General features: G+C 44.6%; 1 protein-coding gene across 1 annotated transcript in view; it reads left to right on the top strand.

Annotated features, from left to right (window-relative positions):
• The window catches only part of RNPEP (arginyl aminopeptidase), a 208,487-nt gene that overhangs the window by 44,420 nt on the left and 143,067 nt on the right, over nucleotides 1-21,000 (top strand). Inside the window, exon 3 of the mRNA XM_069238946.1 lies at nucleotides 12,436-12,584. Within this exon, the coding sequence (XP_069095047.1) occupies nucleotides 12,436-12,584 (149 nt within the window). The remainder of the gene's footprint in view (nucleotides 1-12,435; nucleotides 12,585-21,000) is intronic.

Raw genomic sequence — 21,000 nt, 5'->3', positions numbered from 1 at the left:
GGTTGTGTGTTATGTCCGTTCCTAGTGGTTGTCTGTTATCAGTCTCATCTGTGATTTCGACTTTGGAATGTAGATTCACCCTTGTCCAAATAGGGGCCACAATCCTAGTCAGGGTAAATCACATACAATCCAAATTATCCTGTGCCCACCCTCAGGCAGCTTGGCACTGAGCAGTCAGGCTTAACTTAGAAGGCAATGTGTAAAGTATTTGTGCAATAAATCATACAGTAACACAGTGAAAACACCACAAACATACACCACACAGGTTTAGAACAATATATGATATTTATCTGGTTAATTTAAGGTCAAAACAATAAAGATTCAATAAGCACTAGTTGAGATATCACTTTTGCAAGATTAAAAAGAGTCTTAAATCTTAGAAATTGTCTCTTGTTTGCACAAAGTACCTGGTTTGCATAAAAAATAACACGCACAGAGACCGCGGAGGAGATGCGTTGAAAAATAGGCAATGTGTTGTTTCTTTCCATGCTTCAAGGGGCTTTGTATTGCTTACAGGCGCACAGTCTTGGTTCCTCACTGCGATGCGGGGATCTTTTTGACGCCCAGGGATGTTAAGTGCAAATCCCGGGCGTGCGGGACGAAGTCACAGGCACTGCGTCGATCTGGTAGGCGATGCATCTAATTTCCGGTCGCAAGGCAGGTGCTGCATCGATTCTTCACTCGGGAAGTCGGGATGTGTCGTTCCGGCTCAGCTGTGTGGTGATTTCTCGGTCGCGCCACAGCTGTGCATCGTTTCTGGTAGGCTGTGGGTCGATTTTTGGCGCACAAGGAGTTCCTTGAGGAGATGAAGTCTTCGCGGCCCTGAGACTTCAGAAAACAGGAGGCAAGCTCAATCTAAGCCCTTGGAGAGCACTTGTCTGCAAAGTCAGAGGACAGCAGGGCAGCAGTCCTTCTCAGCAAAGCAGTCCAGATGAGTTATTTGGGCAGCCAGGCAGTTCCTCTTGATAGGCTGCAGGTTCAAGTCCAGAATTGTCTGATTTAGTAGGGGCAGGAACCACTTTATGAACTCAAAAATGCCTTTGAAGTGGGGGAGACTTCAAAGAGTGGTTTTGAAGGGCACAAGGACCCCTTTCAGTACAGGTCTGTCTGCCAGAGTCCCAGTAGAGGGTTTGGCAATCCATTGTATGAGGGCAGGCCACTAGCCTTTGAAATGTAAGTGTCGGGGCTCTCTACCCTCCCAGTCCAGGAAGACCCACTCAGCATGAAGATGAGTGCAGGTTTGACTAAGTATCCTGTGTTTGTAGTTGTCTGGGTGAAATGCACGAGGTAGCTGTCAACCAGCCCAGCCTAGATGTGGATTGGAGACAGGATGTAAGGCACAGATGGATTTTAAGTGCAGAGAAATACTCACTTTCTAAAGGTGGCATTTCTAAAATAGTAATATAAAATCAAATCTCATCAATAAGCAGGATTTTCTATTACCATTCTGGCAATACTAAATATGACCTGGTTACCCCTTTCTGATCAGAATCTACCACTCAAACAGTTTATGAGGGTAGCCCTAATTCTATCCTTTGAAAGGAGCAGGCCTCACAGTAGTGCAAAAACCAATTTAAGAGTTTTCCACTACCAGGACATATAACCCACACATGTATATGTCCTACCTTTTACCTACATAGCACCCTGCCATATGAGTTACCTAGGGCCTACCTTAGGGGTGACCTATATGTAGAAAAAGGGGAGTTTAGGGCTTGGCAAGTGCTTTTAATTGCCAAGTCGAAGTGGCAGTGAAACTGCCGCCACAGGCCTTACAATGGCAGCCCTGAGACATGGTTAAGGGGCTACTTATGTGGTGGCACAACGAGTGCTGCAGGGCCACTAGTAGCATTCAATTTACAGGCCCTGGGCACATACAGTACACTTTACTATGGACTAGCAAGCAAATTAAATATGCTAATTGGGTATGAGCCAATGTTAGCATGTTTGTGAGGAGAGAGCATATGGACTTTGGCCCTGGTTAGCAGTGGTAAAGTGCGCAGAATCCTAGAACCAGCAAAAACAGTGTCAGAAAAAGTGGAGGGTGGCAAGCAAAAATTTGGGGGATGACCACCATAAGGCTGTCAGGTCCAACCGGTGCCCCCACCCAGCTGAAAGTGGGGAGAGTTACCCAACCCCTTGGGAGCTCTCATGGCTAGGTCGGAAGTAACTGGAGAGACCATCAGCATTGGCGTGGTCAGTCCCCGGACGATGCGCCACCGTAAAGTCCAATCCCTGTAGGGAAATGGACCACTTCAAGAGTTTAGGATTTTCACCCCTCATCTACATGAGCCATCTGAGGTGCCCATAGTCTGTCTGAACTTGGAAGTGAGTCTCAAACAGGTAGGGTCTCTGCTTCTTCACTGCCCAGACCACAGCAAATGCTTCTTTTTCTATGACACTCCATCTCTGTTCCCGTGGTAATAGAGGCTATTGGTTGGTCTAGGCCCTCCTCATTCAGCTGTGCTAGAACCGCCCCTATGCCATGCTCATAAGCGTCTGTCTGCATGATCAACTCCTTGGAGTAGTCAGGGGCCCTGTGCATGGGTGTCGTGAACATGGCTTCCTTTAGACAGTCAACGGCTTTCTGACAAGCCTCTGTCCAATTCACCAACCTAGGTTGTTTTTTGGATATTAGTTCTGTCAAGGGGTTCGATATGGAGCGGTAACCCTTGAGAAACCTACCGTAGTACCCAGTGAGGCCTACAAATGCTCTCACTTCTGTTTGGGTTGCCGGCCGTGATTTTCTCAATTTTGGCATGGAGGGGCTGCACCTTGCCACCACCTTCTAGGTGTCCCAAGTACACCATGGAACCAGGCTCAATCTGGCACTTATTGGCCTTGATTGTCAGACCCGCCTGTTGCAGGGCCTGTAGCACCTCTTAGAGGTGGAACAGATGTTCCTCCCAGCTGGAGCTGTAGACGCCAGTGTCGTCTAGGTAGGCTTCTCAGAATGCATCCTTGCTAGCTAGGATTCCGTTAACCAATCGTTGGAAGGTAGCGGGGCATTCTTCAGTCCAAAGGGTATCAGTCAGAACTGGTAATGTCCCTCACGAGTTGAAAAACCAGATTCCGCTATAGCTCCCTCAGTCAAGACGATCTGCCAGTATCTTGATGTGAGATCAAAAGTACTGAGTAATTTGTCAGCGCCTAGTGTGTCTATGAGCTCATCAGCTCGGGGGATGGGATGCACGTCTTTCTTTGTGACAGAATTGAGACTCCGGTAGTCCATGCAGAAGTTCTGGCTTAGCACCGGGTGGGGCAGCCTTGGAAACCAGCACCACAGAGCTGGACCATGTACTGTTGGACTTCTCAATTACCCCAAGAGCCAGCACCATGACCACTTCCTCCTTGAGGCTGGCCTTCACCGTGTCTGACAACCTGTAAATTTTGTTCTTTACAGGGGGACTGTCTTCCTTGTCAGTTTCATGGACACACTAGTGTGTGAGTCCAGGGGTGAGGCAAAACAGGGAGGAGTACTGCTCTGGTATCTGGTTGCAGTTCCCTCATTTGTCCAGAGTCAGGGAGTCAGAGAGATTGACACCCTCCACCAACCCATCACCTTTCTTGGCAGAGAGGAGGTCTGGGAGAGTTTCACTCTCCTCCTCCACACCTTCATCTGTCACCAGAAGCATGTTGATCTCAGTCCTCTCAAAATGAGGCTTCAGTCTGTTTACATGGAGCACCCTTAGAGGGTTCCTAGGGGACTGTAGGTCCTCTAAGTAAGTGGCCTCCCCCTTGCACTCCTTATATCAAATGGGTCAGTCCATCATTACTGGAGAGCCCTAGGCTCTACTGGCTCCATTACCCACACTTTTTGGCCAGGCTGAAACTCCACCAGGGTGGCCTTCTGGTCATTCCAGCATTTAATGACCTCTTGACTGGCCTCAAGGTTGTTTTTGGCCTTCTCCCAGAAGCATTGCATCTACCCCTCTTTTACAATGCTTAAGGGTCCCCTGACTGGGTTGCCGTAGAGAAGCTCAAAGGAAATGAACCCTACCCCCTTCTTGGGTACCTCACTGTAAGCAAAGAGAAGGCATGGCAAGAGGATGTCCCACTTACATCTCATGGCCTCAGAGAGGCCTGTGATCATGCCTTTCAAGGTCTAGTTGAATTTCTCCACAAGACCATTGGATTGAGGATGATAGGGTTTGGTGAACTTGCAGGTCACCCTACACGCATGCAGACATGAAGTTTGTGCCTCTGTCGGACACAATGTCCTGTGGTGTCCCACACAGGTAAATATCCCCATCAGAGCTCTGGTCACCACCAGTGCAGTCACCGGCCTCAGAGGGATTGCCTCTGGGTAGCTGGAGGCATTGTCCACCAAGACCAGGAACACCTGTTGCCTAGGGCAGTTTTGGGGTCCAATGAATGATTTGATGCCCACCCTTTGAAAGGGGGTACCAATGACGGGGAGTGGGATCAGGGGGTCCTTGAGCCTTTTCTCTGTCTTCCCACTGGCCTGGCAGGTGAGACAGGACCTACAGAATGCATGTGAGGCCGTCTGCATTCAGAGCCTATAAAAGTGGGTGGCAAGCCTGGCAAAGGTCTTGTCTTGCCCTAAATGTCCTGCCAGGGGAATGCAGTGAGCCAGGCCCAGTAGGAAGGCCCATTAACACTGGGAGACCACCAGCACACGTGTTGCCCCAGCCTCTGGTACCTCTGGCTCATTGTAAAGGAGATCATTCTCCCAATAGATAAGGTGATCACCAGAGGCTTCACCTGCTGCTTGAGCTGAAGCCTGTTGCATCAGACCCTCAAGAGTGGGGCACGGTCTCTGAGCTTTGCAGAATTCTTCCCTGGGGGGCCCACCCTCAACTTGCCAGCTAGTTCAGGCAGGTCGCCTAGGGTAGCAATATCCTCCCCAGTTGTATCAGGGGCCTCCTCCTCAGGAGTCCCGTCAACCACCGCAGGAACTTCTGGGACTGGTTTCCTGTGCCTATTGCCCCTCTCCTTGGCAGCTGTCTGGGCCATTCTTCCAGGCTGCAGATGCCCTCGACTCCCCTCCCAGGCAGCCATGGACCTTGTGGTCATGCAGACCCACTCAGGCAATCCCAACATTTCCAAGTAAGACCTTAGCTCTACCTCCCTCCAGGGAGTGTGCTCAAGGTTGTTGCCTAACGGACAATCCACCGGCATGGCAGGGCTCAGTTACTTTCAGAGTACCAGAGACAGCCCCCCCCCCCCACCCCCAAAAGTCAAAGGAAAACAGCTACCAGTAGGTGACTCTTGCGATTGTCAGCGACTATGACTTGGTGGAATGTATTTGGGAGGACCTGCTGTGCTGACCCTTGACAGTAGTTATGCTGGCTTCTGTGTCACACGGAGCCCCCACCCGTTGCCTGTTGATGGAGACCCACTGCCTATACTTGGAAGTATTTGGAGGCATGTGGGCTTTTGGCACATTCTCTGCATCCCCTAGGGGCTCAAGGTTACCTCTATCTGTTCCCCAAAGCTATCTGGGACTATCTCCTACCTGAGCGCTACACTAGCCAACCCAGGTGTCTGCCCTCCAGGCGGGGCGGGGGGGCACTGTGCCCTCTACGAACACTTGGAATTGCCCTTAGAGTGACCATACTTCATGCACTCTGTGCATTGGGGCACAAACCTCCTTTTCTTTTGATGAAAGAACCCCGGTTTCTTTTTAGAATCAGTTTGTGACTGGTTACCACTATCCCCTTGGAAATTATTTTGGGGGCCTTTTGAGAACTCTTTATTTTTAAGCAGCAGAGCAACAACAGGGCAGCAGTCTTTCTCAGCAAATCAGTCCAGATGAGTCATTTGGCAAGTTAGGCAGTTCCTCTTGACCGGTTCAAGGTTCCACGTCCAGCAGTGTCTGATGACCACCCTAAGGCTGTCCGGTCTAACACATCTCATCTGTGATGTTGACTTTGTCGACTTTGGAATGTAAATGCTTCTGTGTAAATACTGTGTAATGGAATGCTGGGGCAGTACGAGGAGAGCTGAGGGCAGTTCTGATCATGTGTTTTATTACTCCAGTATTCAGTAAAGAGTGGACTGTTTTACTTAACCCGTTTTTCCTTCTGCTTACACTTAAAGAAATTTGCAATAATCTGAACCAGTTAGAATCTGTTTCATCTGGCCTCCGTTAGCTGTGGATGACCTTTGTCGGAGGATTTCTGGCTCTGCAGCATGTGAGTTGCCGAAGCCAAATGGTGGCGATTGTTGCTGTGTGGTGGTTGATGCTGTTGTATGTACTGTGTGGACATTTAGCTTGGTTTTAGACCTGTAATTTAACAAACATGAGTGCTGTTGTGCATGAGGGAAGCATCTCGGTTGGTGACAGCAGTTACCGTGCCCTTTCCTGCTCGAGAAAGCCACTGTTTTCCATATTGCCATCATGCAAAGTCACAAAGAGTCACCTCTGCAGGAGGCCATCTTGCAAGCAATTACAGGATCTTTTTAAGTTTCACGCACCAAGTCTGTTTATCCTGGTAAATGTGGCAATTACTGCAGAGCATTGTGTGCTTGAATGGCATTTACTAAGGTAGGTTTTGCTCTGCCAACATTTTATTCTCTGCTGTTCAATACATATTAACTATTTATTGAAGTTTTCTGCCAACCTGCCAGATCGCTGAGCTTTTTTCACAATTTGCAAACTTTACTTTGCAATTTCATCTGATTGCAGACTGGAATACTATACAAGTAAAATATAGACTATTGCATTTTTTTTTTGTGAATAAAAAAACAAATTTGCACCAGGGGCACAGTAGGAAGTATGTCAGCCTCACAGACTTTTTCTTTAACATCTCCTCAACCTTTTCTTGTGACAACAAGAGAACCACCAATCAAATAGCACAAGTGAAAATAATGTTTTTAAATTACATAGAAACTATTGAAAATAAGGGAGCTTGTGCAAGAGAGCAAAAAGAAAATACATTTACATTTGTTGGGTTCACAGAAGCTGAAAGTGTACAAAATAATTTAAAAGAAGCCCAGGTTGCCTTCTCAAGAGGATGTTTTTAACAAACACCCTAGTAGATTTAGATGATTATTATTCACCATGTGTGGGCATAGCCATTGACAGGCTTAATTTTTTAGTAGGAAACAAGGGGAAAATTACCCTGTTGATGAGAGTGTCCCATCACTTAAAAATTAGCAATGACATGTAGGTTTGATGGCCCTCCATGACAAATTTATTAGGGATCAAGGAATAATGCACTTTGATAATGAGTATGTACAAGAAACATAGGCACGTGGTGACTCATAGCACAGTGGTGTTATAGCTGTTGTACGTAAGGCTGAGCGGTCTACTATGTGTGCCAGACCTGACAACCTGAAGTTGTTAATAAGATCAAGCAAAGGAAAAGTTCTAAACATGAAAATTCTGTAGTGCCACAGTATGGTGATGACAAAAAGAAGTGATTTACAATAGGTCAAAGGCAGAAAGGGGTATAAGTAGTGTACCCAAAACCCCAGACTTTTAGAATCTTTCTGGATCAGGAGGAACCACTGTCAAGGAGAAGGGCTGAAGAGTTGGAGGAGTACTGCCCTTTGTTGTGTGTGCTTTGCTGGGTTGGCCTGCAGTTGCTGCTTCTGCCTTAAAAGAGAGCAAGGGTGAGCTTTGCTGTGCATCCTGCGTGAGAGAGTCCTCCAAGGGCTTGGAGTAGAACTTGCCTCCTGTTGGAAATTTCAGGGATACCAAAGACTTCAGTTTCATCTGCCTACAGCACTGGGAACAGTGTGTTTTGTGCTGTTATGGAAGAAAAACCACTGCCACGCCGCCAACGATGCCGCTGGCCTGCACTGACTTGCCGACGCGCACTGCCTGCTTCACCCCGCAACCCTGGTCTCACCGCTGTCTCCATCTGATGCTGCCACGGAGCCGTTGCTTGCACTGTGACCTCTGGGCTCCGCACTCCGGCATCGCCTTACTCACACCGCAGCCTGGGCATTCCTGACGACGCTCCTGCTGACACCGGCGCTGTTGCCTCAACCGTGGCCTGTGGACACCAGTCGTAAATAACACAAAGCACTGTCCCGTCCTGCACCGCAGCCCCGGTCCACCAACACCAGCACCATTGATTCCAGTGTCATAACCAGGCATCCTTGCCTTCACCGTGACCCGTGGATGCCGCACAGAGCCCGTCCCGCGCCGCCGACTTGGGCCTACCAACGACAGCACTTCAGCAACAACGACATTGCCTGCACCGTGACCTGCTGATACCGCACCTCGCACCGCCTTGGTTCACACCGCAGCCCTGGTCTCACCGACACCGCTGGACGCAGTCACTGAGCCGCTGCCTGCACTGTGACCTGTGGGCACTGCACATCGCATCATCCCGCTTCGCATCGAGCCCCAAAGCCATCTACTCCAGTACTGACTTAATCAGCCCGGAGTTCGATCCGCAACGCATGTGACTTCAAGGGCCCTACGATCCCCGCACTGACTTTCGAAGCAGGCACTGTGATGCCACTCTCCGGATCTCATTGCGACAATCACAACGCCCTGCAATTCCAAAAGTACTGTTTACGGGTCTTCTCAACACCGTAGCTGGCCGTGACGCCGAGTCCGGCCTTAACTGTTAGTTTTCTTGATCATGACGCTGTGATAGCCCCAGGTGGAGCTGTACACTTAAAGGAACTGTCTTTTTAAGTAATTCTTGCAAATTTGAGATCCTTATTATTGTATGTTGGATTTTTCTTGTTTTGGTCTTGTTTTACATAGGTAAATACTAGCTATCTTTCTAAAACTGGTGTGGTGCCCTTTTGTAGTGTTTTACTCTATTACTGTGTGTTATGTGCAAATGCTTTACACATTACTTCTGAGATAAGCCTGACTGTTCATGCCAAGCTACCAAGTGGGTGAGCAGGGATTATCTGAGCGGGTATCTCCCTTATCCTGACTAGTGTGAGGGTCCCTTCTTGGACAGGGTGCAAACCGGCTGCCAACTAGAGACCCCATTTCTACCAATCAGGTATGCTTACATCCTGACCTAAAAGAGTTAACTACATTTATGACACCTGTGGGATGTTCTAGATTTATAAGAATGCCATTTGTTTCTGTTTTTCAAAAACTAATGTTTAAGGGAATTAACAAATTCAATGGTACAATATTTTTCCCTGATGACATCTTGGTGATGAGTGCCACCAAACAGCATGGTGAGGTATTTGAGAGAGGTTTTTTTTAAAGAAGTTGGAGCAAATTTGGGTTAACAAACGATATTACAAAACGTAAAGTAGCTATGCAGTCATTTTTATTAAATTATCGGGGTCATGATGTTACTAAGGAAGGAAACAAGCCCAAGGAGGAATTGCCGAGTGGTTAAGCATGCATCAGCACCAACAAACCAGGGTGAGTTGAGTTCCTTTTTAGGGCTAGTGGAGTTTTATTTAAAGGGTATTTGGAACTTTTCTGAAAAACATGTAACCTAAGACAGTTTTTAAAGGATAAAGTACAGTTTTCATAAAATAAACCTACACAAACTGAGTTTGAATAAATTAATCAGGAAATATGCTCAACAGAAAGTCTACAGTGGTTTGATCCCTCTTTGAAATGTTTCATCACTACAGGTGTAAGCTGCAAAGGACTAGGAGCTGTTTATCTCAGATGAGGCATGAAGGAAAAGGAGTAGCAATAGCTTATGCTTCTAGAGCTTTGTCTTCTGCAGAAGAACGGTATCCGATAGTTCAGACGGAATTTCTTGAGGCTGGGGTTTAGAACACTTCTGACACTTGTGTGGGCTTATGACGTTTTGACAAGGTATGATCACAAACCATTCTTAAGTGTTTAAGCAATGGTGCATTGTTGAATGCTACTCTAACGATTGCCTGAATATCTATGAGATTGTTTGATTATAATTACACAGTACAGTCTGTACCTGGAGTTAAAATAAGGTGGCACGTTGCCTTAGTAAGCTTCCATTTCCAATGTTTGAAGTTCCTAAAGATGACTGGGAAGAGTTTTTTTTTATTCTTGCACGGAAAGGTATTGAAAGTAAGTAGGTAATCATGGAGGATTAAGAGTGAGTTACTGTGGATGCTGATAAGGATCTGAAGTTGGTTAAGGAATAGGTAGTGAATGGTTGTCCTGAAAGAGCTTATTAAATAAGGTTTTTAAGTATAGGATGAGTTGTTTATTGTTGTAGATGTGTTGACAAGGTGAGCCAGATTTGTGCTTCTAAATGTTTAAGAGACAAGATTTGTGAATTTGTCATGGAGGTCATTTGGAGATTGTTGCAAGCAAAATACGAGTGATGGAATGTTATTGGCGACCAGGTATGAAAGTTGAGATTGAGAGAATGATGAGTGGTTTGAGTGTAGGAATGCTGATAAATCTCAGGTCTTACTTACACCTTCTTTGTATCCTGTTGCCAATCCTTACATGGTTTAGATGTGATTTGTATGGAGAGTAGAGGGGCGGCGAGAATGGTACATGTACATGCCTTCTGTATGCAATGGATTCTTTTTCCAAGTGTCTGGAGAATACATTTGTGGAACGTGCAGATTCTCTTGCTGTGGTTGGGTTTATGGATGGTGTTTTCCCAAGAGAAGGGTTACATAAGAAAGTCTTTACTTACAGTGGTGCTTAATTTAAGGCGGAGGAAATACAGTAATTTTTCCGACGTGGTATTCAGAATAAATACAACTCAGTTTATCATCCCAAAGGCAATACAAAAGTGGAGAGGTTTAATCTTGTGATTAAGATACTTTTGTATCTAGAATAGAGCAGGAAAAATGGAAAATAGAAATATTAAAAACTGGTGTGGATGTACAGAATTACTCCCACTGTGATGGTATATAGCCCCTTTACAATTATGAGAGGAAGAGTTCCATTTACCAAGGACAACCGGAGTTGGTTATCTGGATCAAGGTTGAGAGAATTGTCACCCAGTGTAGTGAGAAAGCACAAGGGATTTGTAAATAAGCTCATGACAAAAAACATGGTTTCAAAGAGAACCTATTTAGATGCTGGAGAGTTTGTGGAAAAAAACAAGATGCATTAGGAAGGCTGAGATGGCATTTTCGGATCTGTTACTAGTTAAATATACTTTTCTTAATTCAGCTAAGCTCCGTGATGGGCGTGTGTGGCACATATACAGAAGTGCAAGATGTAGGTTGGGGTCAGGGAGTATAGTATGGAATTCAGTACAGTGACAAGTTCGCTACGTGTGGGATATTTTGCACTATGACCGATGTACTGATGTTACTGTGTAAAATGGACTTTTGTGAGCTTTTTAGAATATTTCCCTGTGAAGATTAATGGGGCTGAATTATTTTTGCAAATCCTACCAAAAGGGCATGGAATTCAGAGATGGAGGTCAGTGATGGACAGTGCACCTCAATTCGTGCAATCCGAATCCAAAAATCTCATCTTTTTTAGTTAGCCTCCTATCCGTTAAAGATGCAATGGCTTCAATCAGAATAAAAATTGTTGCACGCAAAGGCTTATTGCGGGAGAGAGGATCCAGCAGTCTTGCTTTCTCTCCCTAGTCTTAAAGCGGAAGCTGACACTCCAAGACGGCTACGCCTTTACAAAACGGCCCTACCGACAACTTTAGGGGTTGGTTACTATATGGTTTGCGACCACAGTTGTGTTAAAAAACAATTGTTGCATTCCATTATGAATTGTGGAGTGGCGAACACGCATTTCACAACCCTTGTTCCTAGAGGTTCATACGGGTTGCAGAGTGTAAATAATGTCATTACATCTAACAGGTAAGTAATTATCAGAATGCTGAAATATTCGATTATGTATGCTGTGGGAAAATACAAGGATGCGTGTTTACCTGAAATACATATTTTCCACTGTTACATAGAAAAGCACTTCTAAGCAAGAAAGAACAATGTAGAATGGGGCCTCAGTTCAGACACTTCAGCGATGGTTCATACTGTAATTGTTTCCACTGTATTTAGCAGTTTTAGTGCAGACGAAGAAGAAGACTAAGAATGTCAGTATTGTACAACTTCTCTCCTCAACGTTTCACAAAAGCTGCATGCAAATATTTCTCAAAGGGATACTACAAGTATAGAAATGGCACTCGTGCGTCCTGAAAACGTGGCTCTGACTACGTCTTAAATTATTAGGTAGACCGTATGCGTTTCGAATGCAGTTTTGGGTTAATGAAAATTCCTTGGTTTGCCTTCTTATTCACCCCCTGGTTGTGTCACAGCCATTTGTTATTCTTTGTGTGTTTACTCATCAACACTGCAAACGCTTCAGAAGAGAAATAAAAAACACCCTTGCATCATGAATAGTAAGCCTAAGACTACTGCATTTCTTGCTTGTCCTAAACTCTACCACACCACTCTACCGTATTTTTCCATCACAACTGCTAATTTTGTAGGCCGGTCAGAGCACTGGTACGCGTGGGCATTTGAGTTAAGCAAACTAAATAAATATATATTACATGGAGAATGAAGGCAAGCTTGGCTTGAGCACCTTGTTTTACTGTGGTGGGGTTTATCTTCTAGGTTCCAGAAGGCTTTACTGCAGTGATGAGCGCAACCACCTGGGAGAAAAAAGAAAACAACACTTATGCTTTCAGAATGGACCAACCTATTCCATCATACCTTGTGGCTTTGGCTGTTGGCGATATTACGTCTGCAGAGGTGGGCCCGAGGTGAGTCGAAGTCTTAGGAAATCATCAATGACAAATCCACCTGGCAGTTATTTATTGATAGTGATAATGCAAGTCAACTGATCTAGCTTTTTTTGCTATAATGAAGTGGTAGTGAATGTTCAAAATAGCCCTTTTAAAGTAATGAATAAGCAGTTTAATACCCTCCATGTCAAAAGTTTCATCTGCAACATGGTGATCATGATTATTTGTTGTGTCGGGATGGGGTATAATCATTTCTCTTAGGGAGGCCTCCCATTTTTATTCTCTGACTCCAGATTGAGGAAGCTGCGTTCGTAAAAATAAGAACCTCCGAAAGAGCAATCGTTTAATCATAATTTTTCCTTTCTTTCCCTATGTCAGCTTTTTTTTTTTTTTTACTACTTAATAGTTTTCAAGTATGAACCTTGCTCCCTTTATCTGCATCACAGCCTCTTTTTAATCTCTGCGGCCTTAGTTTTATTTTCTACCTGTACAATAGCTGACTTTGCTTTATTGATAAACAGAACTTATTAACTCATGTTTATACGTGGCTCATAAACTGCCTTTATTGCAGGTCATTGTGAAGTTGCTAATTCAGCATTAGCATTGGTTTGTTTCCTCACACATCAGACTAATCTTCATCACAAGACTGGCGATATGCTTTTGATCAAAACACTGACTCATTCTTGCATGCATCCACTTACACAACCACTATAAACTCACACAAATACGTCAATAAATGCAGGATAAATTAGAAGAATAAAAGTAGGAAAATAAAAAATGCTGCCACCTAAATGCAGCAGGCGTATACTTACAATAGCCAACAAAAATAACCATAGTAGTGGCTGGCCATCTTGTAGGGGGTATGGCACATGTTGTTTCATTGTTTTCAAGTTCCAGCATGACTACCAGGTTTAGAACCAGTGTTATGGCCATCTTTGAATGATAGTACAGTGAAACTACAGATAATACTGTTCTATCATTTTGGCCTGGCCTAGAGACTGTGGCTTCACTTGATGCGTTGCACTGTAGGTAAAATGAATGACAATCAAGCAGCTTGTTAGTACAGTCTAGGGAGATGTAGGAAGCCCTAAAAGTAAAGAAAGTAAAAGGATGGGAAGAAATGAGAGTGAAGAAATAGAAACTTGAATGACTTACTCACCAGCCCTGGCACTGGATTTCACTCATTTACAGGTGGATCTGATCAGAAAAATGCTGCCACTCACGAGGCAGTAGAACCAGTATCTAAAGTGGCTGTCCCGCTGCCCCATGGTGAATAGTGTTATAGACGCAAGCTGACTGCTTAATCCACTGACTCTGTTGAATTGCCTCTGTTGCCTTGTGAGTGACAGCATTTTTCTGCTTCTCTTTTTATCTGTCTTGCTGTCTGCCTCACAGAAGTGGTCTTGACTGTGTAGTTATAGTTAAGATCTAGTTATTATAGGTAGAGCGTTTTTTTGGTTTGCCAATAACTTTGGCACCATTTGAGGAATCTTCACAAAACCTTTTTAATACAAAAAATCATCTACTTCAACCCCCGCTTAGAATGTTTCGGGGTGATCTGTGAAAAGAGTTTCCTAAGCCTTAATTTCCCCATGCAGTTTCCATAGTGAATAGTGCTACAGCCAAAACAGCTGAACACAATTACCCCAAATTTGGCAGAAACCTTTACCCAGAAGGTATGCTTATTCTGATTTGGCATAAACCCGGGCAATAGTTTTTGAGAAATTTAAGGTTCAAAATACTTATATAGCTGGAAATTCTGGTTCGTGAGAGTGTTATGGTTACGTAAAAAATTTAAAAACTAGTGATATGATTGGTTAAGAGGCCTTTTTTTCCCCTGACTGTCAACTACATGCAGGTGCAAAATGCTCCTGTGAGTACTGCAGAAGCTTACTTTCTGACTGGCTGGCTGCAACATGAAACTTGTTGGGGGTGGAGGGGGGCCTGTGGGGTCCTGAATTTTAAATATATATATTGTTTTGGTTTCTGCGATCTTGTAAGAGCCAGCTTCCCCCCTGGACAATTAGGAGTCCCACGGAAGCACAGGGACTGAGCAGTCTCCCGAGAGCTGTGTGGGATCAGAATTAAAAAAGAAAAAAAAAGAAAAAGGAGCCGAACCTGAGTGTCTGCGGGTTGGTGTGAATAGCAGTAGGTGACAGGGGTTGGCTGCCCACATGGGCCCTGCAGCCAATCCCATCACAAACTAGAGATGGAGAGGTAGAAAGCCACCTTATGTCCTCCCTGTATTAAGCAAACACAAAAGGGTACGGTCGCATACAAAACTCAAAGACTTCTCTCCCTACTGAGAGGTATAAGTCACAGCCCTACTTTGACAACCTGATAATCCTGTTGGATCATTATCAATCTGCCCTTAAAGGCTTATTGGCTTCAGCATATGTTTTTTTGTTATAAATAATGAGGCCTAATAACTTTATTGTGCCTTTATGAAAATGGATCAGAGCTATCGCATCTGGCATAAGTTTTCCCAATTAAAAAATCAGGCCTATAGTTCTTACCACTGGGTTTTTTATAACAAACTCAGACTTATTGTACTGAGCAAAGGATTTCCATATCAAGTACACAGTAATAAAATGACGTATGTCCAAAATTACCGTATTTATTTCTTTTTTCCCCAGGGTTTGTTTTAGTAGGTCACCAACACCACAACCCTTGCCTACTATGGTAATCTGTAAGATTTTGTTTAGCAAAATACCTCGCTACTCCATTGCTGAGCTATAGGAATAGCTGGTAGATTTGTTTGTAAGCTCTACTCATTGGGCCTGAATGGGCTGGGACTTCACCACCACCACTACACATGCTAGAGACAGACGGGGGACATGTATGGACACAGAAATATGCTGTTTTATGATTACCATTGTTAGACTTGTCAGCCTTGTGGTGCTCCTCCCCCAAAATGTTTGCCTTACTCCTCAATATTTGCTGATCTTTGCACGCTTTACCACAGCTAACCAGTGCTAACATGCTTGTGCTCTCTCCTTTAAACATGTTAGATCTTACACCCAATAGGCTTATTTAAATTACTTGTAAGTCCCTTGTAAAGCCGTACTACCTGTGCTGAGGGCCTGTAAATTTAAATGCTACTAGTGAGCCTGCAGCATTCATTGTTCCAGCTACTTAAGTAGCCTTTTAAACATGTCAGGCCCGCAATTGCAGCATGTGTTCGCATTTTTAACCTGCCATTTTGACCTGGCAAAATAAACCTTTTGCCTGGCCTAAACCTTCCTTTTTAATACATATAAGCCACCCCTAAGTTAGTCCCTGGCAGCCCATAGGGCATGGGCAGTGCATTTAAAAAGTTGGACATATAGTTTTAACTTTTCCGTGTTCTGGTAGTGAAAAGCTCTTACATTTCCGTACTACAAGGCCTGTCTCTCTCATAGGATAACATTAGCTCAACTTATTATGTTTCATAAGTGATAACTTTCCATTGGGAACTGATAGTAATGTTGGGTTTGGTGTCTGAAGAATTGTAATTTAAATCCTCTTTAATGGAAAAGTCACAATTTTAAGGCACAATTCTGAAAATGCCACTTTGAGACAGTTGCCATTTTCTTTTCCCAACCATTTGGTGTCTGCAGCATGTATCCTGGGTCATAACTAGGTATATAGCTGGCAGTCGATCCTTGTGTATCGCTCCCAGAAAGTGACAACAAAGATGGAATAGGTGTTGGCAGGATGAGGCATCTCTGACTTGATGAGGGGGAGGAGCTACCATCAACCACACTTGCACATTACAGAGGCTCTGCATGTCACACCCTCAAAAGGTGTGTCCCCTAACAAGCTGGGACCAGGGTAGGGAGGCACCAAATTCGAAACAGCTCTGAGGGTGCTAGCCTCCCCCCTACTTCAAAGTGGTACCAGGTATAAATAGTGGACCCTCAGACCCAACTCTTTAGTACACCTCTGGATCTGTGGAAGACTCGGAAGGACTGCTGTGGTGTTCTGCAGGAAGGCCTGCTTCTGTGCTGCCTGAGTGAAAAGGACTGGATCTCTCCAAAAACAGCAGCTTTTTATGGATGCCACACACAGTTGGTTGTCACAATGAAAGATAGACTGAACAATAGCGCTATAAAACCTACTAATTGCAGTTGTGTTGTTTGGAGTGCTTGAACTGAGGCAGAGGCTATGGGCTTAGCAGCACTCCACAGTGGTTCTTACAGCAAGCACATGACCAACTCGGTGTTGGTACTGAGGGTGGTTAAGGCAGGTTGATAGAAATTGGGTCTCTAGTTGGCAGAGGTATACACCCTTGTCCAAGTAGGGACTACAATCCTATTCAGGGTAACTCCCAACACAATCCAAATTATCCTGTGCTCAGCCTTCGGTAGATGGCACAGGGCAGGTAGGCTTAACTTAGAAGTCAAGATCTACAACATTTGTGCAGTTACTCATACAATAACATAGTGAAAACACCACAAAAGCACTCCACCAGTTTAGGAAAATAAATAATATTTATCTGACTAAAATAAGACCAAGATAACAAAAATCCATATGCAGAAGTCAAGGTATCACGTTTTAAAGGATTAAATGAGTCTCAATCCTTTAGAATCAATGGTTGTATATGGTAGCACACAGTACCTGGGACGTGTAAAAAAAATAACGACGCACGAGGTCACACAGGAGGAGATGCGTTGAAAAATAAGGTGTTGCATCGGATTTTCCGGCGTGGCACAGACAATGTGTTGTTTCTTTCCATGATACATGGTGATGCGTTGATTTACAGGAGCACAGATTTGGTTTCAAGGAGATACGTTGAAAAATAAGGTGCTGTGTTGGATTTTCTGGTGCGTCAGACCATGCGTTGTTTCTTAGCACGCTGCAAGGGGATGCATCAATTTTCAGGAGCGCAGCCTTGGAGAGGATATTTTGACACCCATTGCTTTGAAAATCCTTGTTGTGCTGGTTAGAAGGAGCAGGCGCTTTGTTGATCCATTAGGTGATGCGCTGATTTTTCAGCCTTGATGCAAGTGCTGCGTCCATTTCTGCAGCTATTGCGTCGATTTTCCGACACACTGGGATTTTCTTCTCTTTAGTGAAGTCTTTGTGGTCCTGAGACTTTAGAACAGAAGGCAAGCTCAATCCAAGCCCTTGGAGAGCACTTATCGGGAAGGCAAAGTCCTTCCAGCAGAGTCAGGGGCCAGCAGGCAGCAGGACAACAAGCAGGGCAGCAATCCTTCTCAGCAAAGCAGTCCAGATGAGTCCTTTGGGCAGCCAGGCAGTCCCTCTGGCAGAGTCCAGTTGTAGATCCAGAAGTGTCTCTTTTGGTGGGGTCAGAGACCCAGTTTATATACCCCAAAATGCCTTTGAAGTTGGGGGAACCTTGCAGTGCACCAGTTCCCCTTTCAGCCCAGTCCTGTCTGCCAGGATCCCTGTGGGAGGTTATCAGTCCTTTGTGTGAGGGCAGGCCACTGGCCTTTGAAGTGTAATGGGAAGTCCCTCCACCCTTCCTGTACAGGTAAACCTATTCCTTAGGCAGATGAATGCAGATGTGACCTGTGTTTATAGCTGTCTGGGTGGAATGCACAAGGGGAGCTATCAACCAGCACAACCCAGACGTGGACTGGAGATACGCTGTTAGGCACAGATGGCAGTGAGTGTAGTGAAATGCCCACTTTCTAAAAGTGGCATTTCTAAAATAGTCGTATTAAATCCAACTTCACCTGTAAGCAGGATTTTTATATTACCATTCTGGCTATACTGAACATGACAGGGCTACTCCTTTCAGATCAGAATCCACCACTTAAAAGTATATAAATGAAGCATTAATGCTGGTCTATAAGAGGAGAAGGCCTTACAGTAGTGAGAAACAAATATGTGAGTTTTTCACTACCGTGACATGTAAAACATACATGTGCATGTCCTGCCTTTTACATACATAGCACCCTGCCCTGTGGGTTACCTAGGGCCTACTTTAGGGATGACCTATGCAGATAAAGGGACGTTTAAGGCTTGGAGGGTAGTTTTAGATGCCAAGTCGAAGTGGTAGTGAAACTGCACACACAGGCCTTGCAATGGCTGACCTGAGACATGGTTAAGGGGCTACTTATGTGGATGGCAAAGTTAGTGCTTAGTGTCCATTAGTAGCATTTAATTTACCCTGGGCACATGTAGTGCACTTTACTAGGGACTTGCACATAAATTAAATATGCCAAGTGGGTTTGAGCCAATGTTACCATATTTCTAGGGAGAGAGCACACACACTTTAGCACTGGTTAGCAGTGGGAAAGTGTTCAGAGTCCTAAAGCCAATAAAAGTGAGGTCAGAAAAAGAGGAGGAGGAAGGCAAAAAGTTTGGGGTGACCCTTCAGAGAGGACCATTTTCCAACACAGGTTCTCGACCAGCCTCCTGAACTCAATTGTCCAGCTTTTTTCCTGGTACTTGTAGTATGAATGACAAGCAAACACTGTCAAAAATTAGTTTTGATGTTCCCTGCCAACTATGACACTAGGTACTTGGTCTGCAATGAAAAGTTGATCTCCCAGCCCTGTTATTTCTTTAAGTAGATGTAGAAGAGCCAACAGAGCCTAGCTCTGTGGAGTAGGACATCATCCTCATGTGTAGGGGCTTTGAGGGAATTAGTATGTCAGCGAGATCTTCAGAAAATGGGGTTTTGAAAGATGACCATTAAGGATTTTTACAGAAGCTGGTGGGCGCAAGAGATGAAGCAGGCTTTGTTTTGGTGATGTACTGTCTAATCGTGTGTATTTTTTTCACTGAAGAAGAGGTTGATGGCATTGCACGCCCATGTAGAGTGAGGAATAGGTGGGTACTGCTGTGGTTGAAGCAGGACTTGATTGTCTTGAAAAGCATTCTGCTTCTGCTTCTGTCGCTGGCTTGGTTTATTATGTTGGTATGAGACTTTGCTTTGACTGATGTGATGATCTGTGTGCTTATTGCACAGACGGACTTCAGTATCATGAGGTCATTAGAATTTCTGTTTTTCTTGCATATGGTTGCTTGTCTGCAGAGAGTTTTTTTTTTTTTTTTCACACTTAAGTATTGAAGAATCAAAACAGCAATATAAAGGGGAGAACGATGGGGAGGGAACAGGTTGTTCTTCTGTCTTCTTATGTAGAAATCAATTATAGTGCAAATCAACACTTTGTTGTGTAGTTGCTTTAATATGCTGTCTGTCGTAACTGTCTGTAGCACCGAACCTATTCCATATATATGGCCGTCAGTGAATAAATGTGGGAAAAACACTTTAGCACAAGAACTTCATTAGTGGCTGGGGCAAAAACATCTTATTAGGATCGCTTTTCAAATAAAGAAGTTGGAAAACTCAGGCCAGCCTCCAGAGTAGTTCCCGCGCGACTGCAAATTTCTAAAAGTGGTGTTTGTGAATCCGGGACGGATCACACTTCCCAAGGGGGACATGTTTTGTTTTTCTATTATATATTTGAACAGTTTAACACAGGCACGTCCAACCTCAGAGCCATGTGCTCCCCCCGGACCGGTTTCCTAGCCCAAACTGAATCCAGCACAGACTTGTACTCTACCACAAAATCCATTCCATTCCCTGAGAAACCAGTGCCGGTATTGATGACAACGGAAGAGAATGCAATGCTAATACCGATCCCTGAACAGACTTTGAAAACACACCAGACTTGTGCAAGTAGGTTAAAGACATCATGCAGAAGTATCAAAAGGTCTTGCAGTCATTCCTAATGTTGTGAATGGTGGAAAGGGAGTGTCATAGTGCCACCAGGCCTGCAGACACATGCCTTCAGCTAGAGACTGCAGTTATGTTAAACAAGTTTGTGTATGGTTGAAAAAATTAGTTAAAAAAAAATCTGGGCCTGTGTTAGGTAATACTTTGCATCTAAGACAGTGCTCCTTGATCTCCACTGGCTTGCGCCCAACTGACTTCATGCAATAAAAATACAAAAGAGCAGCTGCTTGTCATGCTAAACCTGACTCAAGCCAGTACCTCTGCCACATCACACCTATGAGTAGAGGCTCCATTGTCTTTCTGGTCTGACCTCTGATCCTATGCACTCTGCAGAGGGCATGCCAAGATGTTGCTGATGATTGGGATGGCTTGCCCCCTTTATTTTATTGATGATGTCTCAATACATTGTTTTAAGAATGACAATGGGCTTGACACCTCACTGGACACAGACCTTGGTCCCACCACTTGGGCCACCAGTGGAAGAGACTACCAAGATTTCCGTGGTGGTCTGGAAGTCACCTGAGGCATTTGAATTTTGATTACTGTCTGGGACAAAAATTAATCTCCTCATAGGGGCCTGCAGTCTAGCCCAGTTACTTATTCGCCCTTGCTTCCCTTTAACAGTGCTCTCACTGATACTTTGATAGCTACTTGGTCAAAGCCTTGTTCTTGATCATCAGTGTATTAGTAGGTGGGTAAACATCACAGACTGGCAACTGTTGACCAGGATTTTCTCTCCAA

This window comes from Pleurodeles waltl, chromosome 6 (assembly GCF_031143425.1).
Source record: "Pleurodeles waltl isolate 20211129_DDA chromosome 6, aPleWal1.hap1.20221129, whole genome shotgun sequence".
Lineage (NCBI taxonomy): Eukaryota > Metazoa > Chordata > Amphibia > Caudata > Salamandridae > Pleurodeles > Pleurodeles waltl.
This window is presented reverse-complemented; position numbering and strand designations above follow the sequence as displayed.